At 46.7% G+C, this 11,962-nt stretch overlaps 2 protein-coding genes across 2 annotated transcripts; one reads left to right on the forward strand and one right to left on the reverse strand.

Moving 5' to 3' along the window:
* Positions 1–685: 685 nt before the first annotated feature.
* LOC129330344 (uncharacterized) lies at positions 686–3,922 on the forward strand. Its single transcript, XM_054980376.1, has 4 exons — positions 686–1,151; positions 1,641–1,703; positions 2,979–3,044; positions 3,139–3,922. Exons 1-4 carry the CDS (start codon positions 686–688, stop codon positions 3,633–3,635), a joined length of 1,092 nt encoding a protein of 363 aa, XP_054836351.1. The 3' UTR covers positions 3,636–3,922.
* A 4,351-nt stretch (positions 3,923–8,273) lies between these two features.
* Positions 8,274–9,794, reverse strand: LOC129330346 (putative nuclease HARBI1). The gene is made up of 2 exons (XM_054980377.1): positions 9,204–9,794; positions 8,274–8,984 (listed from the first exon to the last, which is right to left on the reverse strand). The coding sequence occupies exons 1-2, from the start codon at positions 9,792–9,794 to the stop codon at positions 8,274–8,276; spliced, it is 1,302 nt and encodes a 433-aa protein (XP_054836352.1).
* Positions 9,795–11,962: the final 2,168 nt, after the last annotated feature.

Consider the following 11,962-nt stretch of genomic DNA (forward strand, 5'->3'; position numbering starts at 1 on the left):
CAGTGGTTTCTCCGATTTTTCCTCCTGCGGACATACTGCGAAGTTAACGTTCATTCGCTGCAAAACGGCTCCCAGCCCGCAGTATGCTAGTGTGAAAGCGTTTGTCCCTTTTTTGCTTCCCTAACCCCCGATTGGACAGTCTGCCGGTCTAGCCACTCCCACCAGCCGCAGCTCTCAAAAATTTTATTCCGCCATTTTTTTTTCTGTTCAGTGGGGGCAGTAACGTTTAAGCGTTTACTTCATTCCAGTCCTGACCTATTTTCCCTGACGCTCCGATTGTGCTCTTTCCAATTAGCAGCCTTCCAGCACAGCCACAAATCCCACTTTCCCCTTTTTTTTTTTGCTGAGGGGCATTGCTCGAGAACCGAATATCGGGTCATTTGACCAAGGCGGACCAGTGAGAGCTCGAGCAATGCTTGGCGGGAGAGTCGTTCATGTCATGATTGTGCGCACATATTTTTTCCGACAATCAAACTCCCGATGGCCACAAAATCCCTTTTTTTCTCACCCTTTAAAATGAACATTTTAACGTTTAAACGTTCATCACACAACAAAAACGACATCAGGAGAGGGGGTTGCGTGCTGCGAGACACGAAAATTGGGTCATGTGACCAAGCCGGACCTATTGAGAGCTCGAGCACTGCTGGGCGGGAGAAGTTCATTCCTGGTCTATCTAACGGCTCAGATGGCGATGCAGAAAATGGCTGGACGAGGAGTGTCGTGGAGGGAGAGGGAGACACTGGATCTCATCGACTTCTGGGGAGAGGAGAAGGTCCAGGAGTCACTGTCAATGTGCCACAGAAACATAGACGTCTTCGAAAAGATCGCGGAGCAGATGGCGGCAAGAGGGCACAAGCGCACGGCTTTGGAATGTCGGACGAAGACCAAAGCGATGCGCCAAGAATACAAACGAGTGGTGGCACACAACTCCAAATCCGGAAATGCACCCACAACGTGCCCATATTATGCCCAGCTACATCGTATCTTCAGGGGCGATGCCAGCATCAGGCCACAACGGGTGGCCAGAAGCCTCTCCCTTCCGCGCGCCGACACTCCGAGACCAGTTCAATTTGAGGGGTCTGAGGAACTGTTTAGCCACCCGATGGTGACCCTGAATCTACAATCTGTGGATGTCACAGCAGACGATCAAGGTAAGTATGTTTCCTGCTGTTGTGGGTCAAGCGGCGGAATCCTGAGGAGGGATGTGACCACTAGGCGAAACGTTATAACGTTACAGATAGACAATGCCCATTCTTCCTATGAACTTTGCCGGTGTCATGCCCTTGCCAAAGCAATCTATCTGTGTTGGCACTTGTAATGGTGGGCGTGTGAAGAGGGGCCTAGGGTGGGGGGATGTGGTGGGTATGGAGTTTTCAAGTGATCCTTTGCTCACCTGCAGATTTATTCCGTGAAAAACAACTCAAGCAGAAGCAACCCTGAAGTCACAGTAATCAACAAGTTTGGACATGCACCGGTGACATTAGATGTGTGGGAACCTGTTATCCTGTGACATCGTCAAGCCACTTGGGAGTTCACATCACTGGACAATACGTGTTATTCTGACAAGAGTCTTCCATTCATACTCGCATCACTAATATCCAAACTTTCCAAATTATAACTTACGCTTATGTTTCTTCCAGGGGCTGCATCTGACCAGGAACAATTGATGGCAGCATGTGATGGGGGAGAGGTGGGAGAAGAAGGTAAGATCGAGTGCCATGATCCTATTTGGCAGAGTGGACGGGGTGCATAAAGCAGAGACACCGTTGGCATGAGGATTTCTGTTCTTTCTAGATAAAGGTGGTCTTAGAAGGGCATTAGGATCATACTGTCAATGAATTAACTTAATTGATTTGAATTACTTTGGATGATTGATTTACAGGGCCTCCACAGTAGAGAAGACAGTCAGCTATAAAAATGATGTTTGCCAAAGTCATTACAGAAAGAAAGCCCCAAAACAATCTCTCGCTTGACGGTGCACGTAGGTACACCCAACATTCACGGTGGAAGGTTGGGCACCGACAAAGCACATAACTCAAGTTCTGCATTGTCAAAGAACAGAATTGTTTTCTATTACCTTGCTCTTACTTGTATGCCACTTCAACTGTTCAAGCATTTAAAGTTGCCAGTCTCCAGATGGGCTTGGAATCTTCCAAGAATCACGGCCGATCTCGGGACTGCAAAGGGGGTTTTCCCTGGGCACGATGGCATCTAAGTAGGACAGATTCTATGGCATAACATCGCATGCTGTGGCTGAGCTTCTGCCATGCACAGGCACTGCACCCAAATCTTTATGGATTTCGCAAACCAGAGCTGGCAACCACACATGAAGGTTTGGGGAAAGCAATAATTTCTTTGATCACATCACAGCCTCTATTTTTCAGAAAATAAACTGAAGGCGGAATTGGCTGGCTTGCCAATCCCACTTTTGGGGGGGGGGGGGAAACCCTGCTTTTTCATAATCAAAGAACTATTGCTTGGCCCAAACATGCATGTTTTATTGCTTGAATCTTGCATTGCCTTTGAGAACATGTGCGCTAACTTCGTGATGTTCCCTCTTCTGAGTGCGGATGGTGTCCCCGGAAACCACAAATGCTGGTTCATTGACATGTGAAGTGGCATAACCCCAAGTGCTGTCACTCATTATATTGCTTTCTGGGCTGGTGACATATCTTGAGGTTCTTAGACAGAGAAATGTCAGTCTCAAATCCTGTCTACAAGACTCTTTATCTGGAGATGCCAGGGATAGAATCTGGAACCTTTCACATGTACAGCATTAACTATAATAATTTGGGCTGAATTGTGGCAGCATCCACACACTGTAAGACTCGCCTCCACACTTGCCCTTTCAGTCCACCTCGCTCTAGTTTTGTCTGCTCTCACTGGCTGCCGCTTTCAACTAGAAAACCAGATTCAACCTCTGGCATCTCTATTCTGACACAATCATCAGAAAAAATTTTTCCTTTGAATTCCCACAGATTCGGACTTGACTCAGGTGGATGAAATCCCGGAGGAGCATGAGGACGGCAGTCGTCAAAATGTGGGTGAGTGTGCTTTTGCGGTCGTGATTCCTGCAACCCTTTATAGAAACAAATTTCTCTCTTACAATCATACCAATTTCTCAATTCCTGGTTTCAGTCGCTGAAAATCAGCCCGTTGAAACCGCACCAAAAACCACGGCACAGATGTCGCCTGCATCTCGGCTAGAAAAGGCTAGAACCCGAAGCAGACGTGTGGCCTTGCTTAGCACCGTGGCAGAAAAGATGTTGTCTCAGGCAGAGAGAGAGGAGAACAACAATGCCAAGGAAAGAAAACAGACATTGACGGAGAGCCGAGAGTGGCGCATGCAATTTCTGGAAGCGGAGCAGAGAAGGCATGAGGACACTATGAGGGAGGCACAAGAAGACAGAAAGGCTTTCATTGAGGCGCAGCAGCAGAACTTTGAGGGCATCAACAGAGCGGTCAGTGCCTTAAGCTCCCTAACCGAAATTTTGCTGGGGGGAAACCGTGAGCTGAGTCACCAAGCCATGCCAGGACAATCATCTGGAAGGGGAAGTGTGCATAGATCTCCACAGGAGAACCCACCCAGAAAGAGGTGCCGTGTGATTAAACCCAGCAAGAAATTTGATTTGTGAAAAACCTTTGAAATCTGAAATATTACTCCTTTCTGGGGAAGTTGAACAGGGCATGGGACAAGGCCAAATTCATTCCCCCTTTCCCTTTTTTCACTCTCCCACACACCCGCTGAGAGTGTGGAATTGCCAGGATCAACCCATCACAGCCCCAGGGACACAAAATTGGAGGGGGGAAGAGGAGGAGAGGCAGGGGGAAAGAACAACTCAATTTCATTGAGTCATCAGAAAAGGGAGATTGTTTGGTCCCGGTCACTTCATGCGAAAGTTGACTTCGGCAATAAATAAACATTTCAGATAGGTTTCACAGTTTGATTGTGGATAGGTATTTTTTGGTCTGAGAAATTTTAAAACATGACTGCCATATCTGTTGTGTGTGGTTTTTGAAAATTTTTTACTGTTAACTGCTATAACATAACCAAACTATTTATTGTTTGCGCCATTTAAAACTTTTTACTGTTAATCAATAAAACATGATCACTGTTCCTTTGATTGATGGATTATTTTGTCCAGGTCACTCCTCAGCTTGCCGATATCCTCCTTGGTTTCCTGTCTCAAAATCCTCAGCTGCCTCTCAAGGCCGTCAATCCTCCTGTTGGTCTTTTTCACTGGGAAAATAAAAATTACAGTCACTGAAAGGTAGATCACTAACCATCACCTCCCATTGAACCCTGTCTTTGGAGGGTGTCCAGCACGGTAATTTGTAATAGCTGGTCTTTTTGTCATGACAACTTTTGCTGAAATCAAACACCATCACAGTGCAATCCTTTGACTGAAATGGCATGCGTCAGGGGAAATTTGTGGTTGTTCCCAAGGCAAGGAAAAAATTCTACTCTTCCCCAGCCATTTCCCTTTCCACCCCAAATTTAATCTGGCAAACAAAGCCCAACACATTGGATAAGTCATGGTTGATATGGTGCCTTTAAATTTTTTTTTTATTTAAAATAAAAACTCACACACACGGAGACATGTTGCCACCACCTGCTTCACTTTCCCAGCAAGCTCGACAACATGATCCACTCTGAGGGAGGAGGAAGCACCCGCAGAGGGGCTGTCTGTGGTCGTTTGGGGTTCCTCGGGAAGGTCACCGAGCTCGGCCACTCTGTGCTGTGATGAGGTTCCATCTGAAGCGGAAGTTTGGGGTACCTCTGCAAGCAGGGTTACCGGATCCACTGTGTGGGATGATGAGGTGCCTTCACCGGGGCTATCTCTGCCAGTGGTGGTTTGTGGTTCCTCAGCAAGGTTTGTGATCTCTACCGCTCTGTGGGAGGATGAAGTAACCTCTGATGTGTCATATCTGGCACCAGAAGCTTGTGGTTGTTCAGCAAGCTCGGGAAGATGTTCGACTCTGTGGGCTGCTGAAGTGCCTTCAGAAGGGCTGTCTCTGGCCCTTGTGGTTTGGGGACCCTCAGCAAGCTCCATGAACTGTTCAGCTATGCGGGAGAATATGGTGCCTTCTGAGGGACTATCTCCAAGTGCAGTGGTTCGGGGTTCCTCCGCTTGCACGGCTAGCTGTTCCACTCTGTGGGAGGAGGTGGCTCCATTAGAAGGGCTGTCCCCGGCATCATCATTGCGGGAATCCTCTGTCAGGTCAATGAAGGGTTCCATTCCGTGGGTGGAGGAAGTCCCTTCTGAAGGGCTATCTGCTGCCGCGGTGGTTTGGGGCTCCACAGTGAGATCTATGAATGCATCAATGCTGTGGGAGGACGGGCTGCCCTCTGACGGGCTTTCTCTTGCATCAGTGGTTTTGCATTGCTCTGTGTGGGGGAGAAAAAGCAAGCAACGTCTAAAAGAGTCCAGTGGCACCTTTAAGTCTAATCAATTTTATTGTTGTATAAGCTTTCGAGAACCACAGCTCTCTTCATCAGATGCCAGATCAAAACTGTTTTTATCAGGCATCTGATGAAGAGAGCTGTGGTCCTCGAAAGCTTATGCAACAATAAAAATGGTTAGTCTTAAAGGTGCCACTGGACTCTTTTTGGTTTTGCTACCACAGACTAACACGGCTAACTCCTCTGGATCTGTAAGCAATGGCTGTAATTGTGGGTGAGAGAAAACATACACCCTCCACGCATGAGAGAAACATGATAACACTAAGCATAATTGATGGCCCACCTTGGTCCTCAGACGAAGAAACCTCAGAGGGACCTCCCATCATCGCACCTTCACTGCTGGTTTCCTCCTCCATTGATTGATTTTCCTCTTCCTCGTGCCCCTCATGCTGGCGTGTTTCGCTGGCCACGATGGTCACCTCATCCTCTCTGCGGTATGATGTTGCTGCAGAAAAAAACATGTGTGGTGTGTGTCAGCCCCCAAAATGAATAGGCGAAGTTATGAAATCATCCATCCAACAACACAATCACTGTTCTCGACCAGGAGTTGGTGGCTTAGATTAGGGCAGAATTTCAGTGGGTTTGCATGTGTCTGGAATCCAACCCCTCTATACGGGAAACAAGGCTCTGCTTCAAGGGAGGGGATTCATCAGCATATATGAACTACTTGCCAGGCTAGGACTTCGGCACATATCTCCCCAAACAACTCTGCCATCACTTTCCTCCTACATTGCTAAGAAGACTCCGACCTCCAAAAAAGGAGGGAGGGTTGCCAGCATTGCAACGTTACCACTTTTCCTGATTTTGTTCTTGAGTTTAAAAAAAAAGTATTAGCAATGTTCCAACATATGATGATACTTACCCTCATGATGGCGGTCCTCCCAACGAGGACGGCCAGCAGCCACCCAAAGCCGCATCAGGGAACGGTGATGAGGTATCTGCCCGCTTCTGCGCGGCAGACCTTGCCAAGCCTCGAGGGAGTCGTAGAAGTCGCACTTCAGTCTTTTAAATTTGGTGCGGCACTGGTCTGGTGTCCTAGCATAGCCTTCTCCCCGGAGCTCCCTCGCAATAGCAGCGTATGCCGATCTATTTCTCTGATGCGTGCTAGACATGAGGTTGGGCGCGAAGCCCAGACGGAGCACAATATCCAGCAGCAAGCACACCTCTTCGTGCTGCCAGAAGGTTCCCCTTCCTCTCCTGTACGGCATTCTGACTGTCCGAAACTGAAGATAGCAACGCTGAAACGTCTCTGCAGAGGGCTCCTTCAACGTTTCCTTGCCCCTTCCCCGAAAACAGTTTCTGCCAGCAAGGATCAGGAGGGAACACTCTCTCAAGTATCGATTACCGATCACCCGCAGGAAGTAACGCACGCACGCACAGAACATTGGGCCGAAAGTCATTGGCCGTCCAGGATCTGGGCGTGGACACGTCGACAGGCATTTTCTTAACTCCCTGGCCTTGAGACTAAATGTTTCAACGTTTATCCCTTTAGATTTAAAAAAGAGATGGTTCATACAAGTCCAAACACGCCACGAAAAAATGTCATGCAGACAGGGGTGCGATCATGGGGGGAAAAACCATGAACATTGCGGGAACAATGGGGCAAAACTTGAACAGTGGGGAATGGAGGAAACCACACAGGTGATTGCTCAGCAACCTTGGGTGACAAGGCCAACTGTCAATCCAAACCTGATATTCTCATGCTGCCACTGCTTTGTTGAAGGCCACCGCTGGTAGCCCAAAAAACCGCCCAAAACAATGTACCAATTTGTTGATTATCAAGATCAAATAACAACTACAGGCAGTCTGGATGGACAAAAGATTTTGTTCGTGGCAAGGAATAATCTTGACATGCAGTATTTATTTTTCTTAACACATTTAGGACCGTATTGCTATGGTCCCCTCCCCAAAATGTATCTTTGTAGCAGTGCAGTGATGCGGCCCTGAAAAGCACTTTTGGGGTGACTGCTGCAGTCCATTTAAACTGCCTCTTGGGCAAGCTGCAAATTGTCACCCACAATTATCGATCACCTCTGCTTGCCACTGCATTTAGGCAGGTTCGGTGTGTGTGTTGGTGGGTGGATGACCAGTTTAAGAAACTTGGCGACCCATTCAAATTTGTTCACGTGTCTGCCACTGTTGGCCAAGCCACTATTGACAAATGACACTTGAAGGGCAAGTGTGTTTCTCCCAGTTCACTTGTCCTCCACTCAATCCACCTGCTGTTCAAGCGTCATTTGAAATTTTTGGCTTCGTCCTGATCGTTGAGGAGAACGCGCATTCAGTGGTGGGAACTCAAAAACAGCAAACAGTTTTGGAAAACTGTTCAACATCACTCCTGCCAATCTTTGCATGGGAGAGAAAAACCACACACTCAATTCAATCTACATTAACTTGAAAGAACCAGACCTGATTGCTCATGAATTAAAATGTTCAAATCAAATTTATTTGTCATTTCTTGGTGAGGTTAAAGAACATGAATTCAACACTTCACAGCAGCACGAGTCAACCTTTATTGCTGTGATCGATTTCGTGATGATTGCTCAACAACACAGCTTGATGTCTAGGCGAACATTAATCACTCGAATGTCACAAACTGAAGCCCGCATCCAAGCATGCGGAGCAAACCTGGAGGTGGCACAAGATGCTCTTAAACAAACTAAAGCTCAGCTACACAAACATCAATGGCTGTAAAAACAAATTTGGTTATAAGAGGAATTGAGATTGCACACATGACATCCGACGCTTCAGTGGTGCACTAATCCAGAAAAAACAAAGCACACCTGGGGAACATGCAATGGCAAGTGAATTACTGATGCTGCACTTGACTCAACATATGCCTGGCGAGGACATCGCGAACCACCTTTCCCTGCTCCAGGTGACGTCTAGGCCACACGGGGACTGATGGTTGGTCCTCTGTGAGTTGCACCTGCTGCAATGGTGCATCGTCCTCTACATAGCCATGTCCCTTTTGCTCGCACAGATTATGGAGGACAACGCATGCTACAGCAATGCTGGTGACATTCTCCTCTGCAACCAGCAGGCATGATCTGAGACACCTCCAACGGCCCTTCAGCCGACCGAAAGCATGTTCAACCACATTTCTGGAGCGGGTCAAACATTTGTTGAAGTGCCGCTCCGCAGGGGTGGATGGTGTGCCATAAGGCTTCATCAGCCATCTTCTCATGGGATATGCCGCATCCGATATTATTAGTGGAGGAACAGCAACCCCTTCCAAAGTAAGACATGGGTTCCCCGGCACAAATGCCCCAGCATCCATGGCTTCACAGATGGCAGAATTGGCAAAAACAAAGGCGTCATGGTTGCGGCCACTCCAACCGACCTCCACATCAATGAATCGCCCTGTATGGTCCACTGTTCCCTGTATCAGGATTGAGTTGAACTTTTTTCTGTTGCTATACTCATGACCTCTTCCCTTGAATTGGCAAATGGCGATGTGCGTGCCATCCACTGCCCCAATGCAGTGTGGAAATCCAAGCTGCTGAAACCCAGCCATGATCTGTAAAGAGAGTTAAGTTTAAAGCATCTAGAAAGTTTCAATCAGCACACAGACAGTCAGACATAATCTTGAAAATCTAAACACGAGTATTGGTTTCAATCATATTTATAAATTTAAAAGTCATCATATCATATTCATATTCCTTGTTTTAAGCAGCCGAAACTTAAACAGGTCAAAACATGCCGCCAAGGTCCAGGCATGAGATAGGGGGAGACTTACCTTTGCCACATCTTGTCCCAAGCAAACTAGTTTGCTTAGCAGCTCTGCCTTGATAGCAAAGCAAACCTCCAGAACTATCCCTGCGACTGTAGACAGTCCCACGCCGAACTGGTTCATGCAGCCCCGGTAGTGGTAGCAGTTGGCCAGGTACCAGATAGCAATGGCCACTCTCTTCTCCACGGGGATTGCACGGCGAAGTCTGGTATCCTGCCTTGCCAGTCTTGGGCCAATGCATGCCACCAGCTCATTGAAGGTGGACCGGGCCATGCGAAAGTTCTGTATCCATAATTCGTCATCCCATATAGCGGTGACAAAATTGTCCCACCAATCATTGCTTCTGGGATAGACCCAGTAGCGTCTTGGAACACGGATACCTGCCAGCGCGATCCATCGTGCTCGTGCTCGTGCTCTGCTGCTTCGGTGGACTCGCTGTGGTTGTTGGTGTATGTCATGCAGAGCCCACGAGGAATGCCTTGTCCTCCTTCTTTTGACCACACGGAGCCAAAAGCTGTTCGTGGCTTCAATCGATCGCCTCAGATAAATGAGGATTATTTGAAGCCAGGCCAAAATCAGAGCTTTCACAGCAAACATCGTTGCACAATTTCGAGACGCGGAAACGCATAAACGTTACCACGCTTGCGCAAAATTTAAAAAAAAAAAAAAGAGAACATTCCCCTCCCATCGGAACACTGCGCATGCCGGCCAAAAAAGAGCGCAACAAATGCGAGCCAATTGAGGCGGGTGTGAAAGCGGTGGTTGAGAAGATTTGTCAAACGCCAACTCGAAACTTTCTATAAGTGTGAAGAGCGCAGGTGCAAATGCGATGCAGACGCGATCGCATTTGCTGCGCAAAAAAGGTGCGGTAAGCTCCTAGTGCGAAATGCACCACAGATTGTGTTCCAGCATGCTTGGATTTGCTGGCAATGCTTAAGAATTGGTTAATGGGGAAAAAAGAGGAGAGGGAAAATTAACCCCCTCAAACTCTTGAAAGTTTATAGACTTGGGTGTGAGAACAGGGAAATTTCAGTATCCTCTCCCCTCTATGATTCCTAATGATCCACTAAATGTGTTAGAATTTATATCCCAGGCAGGGAATTCAGTGTGTGCGTACTGAAATTCCCACAACCCAGTTAGATAGTTTGATTGTATTTATCATTCTCAGATGCAAACCCTATTAAAGCTATTTCAGTTAATCAAATTTGGCAAAACTCAGGCATTTGGTTTTTGGGGTGACTGTTGCTGATAAAATGAAACGTTCAGATCCCCAAGGCTTTTTGCTCAAGCTAGCTGTTTAAAACAAAATTGCTTTCTTCATTAAAGTCAGAATTAAATTCTCAATATATTAAATTCATGGGTTGTTTGAAGCAATAAAAAGTACTTTTTATTGGTTTTGTTCCTCCAATTATTAAACTAAGTCATTTGGAAATAATCTCTGTCATGATTTCTTGTACTCACACCTTGACTTTTATATTTCTGAAATGAAACAATCCAAATTACGTATGATTAAAAAAGAAATAAAAGCATCCTTCAAGTTAGTTCACTTGTTACACATTCAATTTTCATTATAATGTGTTAATGTAAGTATAGATGGGGGGGAGGGATTCCTATATAGAATGAGAAAATGAAATGAATAAATGATAGCCCCAAACTAAGACTTCAAGATAGTTCCTACATTGGGCTGGGCCCTATGAAATGTGAACAGTTCATGCAGTAGTAGATCTCTCCAACTTATTTTCTTTCTGAGCTTCAGGAACAAAATAGAGTGGGATACAGTTCAATGAAACAAAAGCAGAAATCTCCCTCTCTCATACTTTATAAGCCGTTCCTGTTTAAAGCAAGTTCTCATGGTTTGAGGGAGAGAAGAAATCTGCAGGGAAAATGGGTAGATCATCGGTTCCATGAACAGTCTCCATTCATTATTCATAGAATCAAATCAATTGAATTTAAGTGTTAGGTATGTTCTGTAACAATATTCTGTATTTCCACCCTTTTTTATTCATCAGTAACAACCTGTTCAATATTAAAAATGGTCATGATGTAGCCAAAGTTTATACTTGACGTACCATTGGCTTCACGGGGACATATTTAACACTTCCACTGTAATTAACCAGTAGGTCTTTAAAAGTGTTCTGTTTTGCTGGAGTGTATTATATCAGCTAAAAGGGCCTTCTTTAGGTGCCACTGGGCAAAATCAGCAGCTCCTTGTACATGTGCATTCTCTGTAGTGGTCCCCAGCTTGTGGAACTGCCTGCCTGAAGAGGTCAGGAAAACACCAGCTCTCCTGGCTTTATGCAAAGTGGGAAGTTGCTGTAAAGCCACCCTGCCACCTGTTCTCACAATGGTGACCGATTGTTGGGCAGGGAAGAGGTTGGCTATTAAAACCAGCTGCCTCTGCTGCTCCAGTGAAGGCCCAAACAATGATGAGAAAGGGAGGCAAGGGCTAAAGCTGCCACTGCCCTGTACAAACCATCCAACAAGGTGGACAAACCTCTGGGCCACTGCCACAGCAATGCAGGCCAAGGCTCCCACTGGCCCAAGGCAGCATTATCCAGGTGGCCACAGGGCCTATGGCAAAGTGCTGCCACTGCTGTTGATGTTAAAAGGCTGCTGCTGTAACATAGCCTCTGCTGCAGGTGTTGAAAACGCTCGGGCAGAGAGCTGCCAATGCGTGCTACTCTGTCGCTGAGCACGAGGGAACTAAAGGAACTGGAGGAGCAGAGCTGCCTTTTAAGGTGCTGGCTCCGCCCCCCAGCTCAGAG

The sequence above is a fragment of the Eublepharis macularius genome, chromosome 5 (genome assembly GCF_028583425.1).
Source record: "Eublepharis macularius isolate TG4126 chromosome 5, MPM_Emac_v1.0, whole genome shotgun sequence".
Taxonomy (NCBI): domain Eukaryota; kingdom Metazoa; phylum Chordata; class Lepidosauria; order Squamata; family Eublepharidae; genus Eublepharis; species Eublepharis macularius.

What these genes read in the sequence shown, in the direction of transcription:
- LOC129330344 (XM_054980376.1), top strand. Translation starts at nt 686, where the DNA reads ATGGCGATGCAGAAAATGGCTGGACGAGGAGTGTCGTGGAGGGAGAGG. An exon ending in GGGAGAGGTGGGAGAAGAAG is followed by an intron (nt 1,704 to 2,978) that starts GTAAGATCGAGT and finishes GAATTCCCACAG; the next exon opens with ATTCGGACTTGACTCAGGTG. An exon ending in CGGCAGTCGTCAAAATGTGG is followed by an intron (nt 3,045 to 3,138) that starts GTGAGTGTGCTT and finishes TCCTGGTTTCAG; the next exon opens with TCGCTGAAAATCAGCCCGTT.
- LOC129330346 (XM_054980377.1), bottom strand. Translation starts at nt 9,794, where the DNA reads ATGTTTGCTGTGAAAGCTCTGATTTTGGCCTGGCTTCAAATAATCCTC. An exon ending in TGGGACAAGATGTGGCAAAG is followed by an intron (nt 8,985 to 9,203) that starts GTAAGTCTCCCC and finishes CTCTCTTTACAG; the next exon opens with ATCATGGCTGGGTTTCAGCA.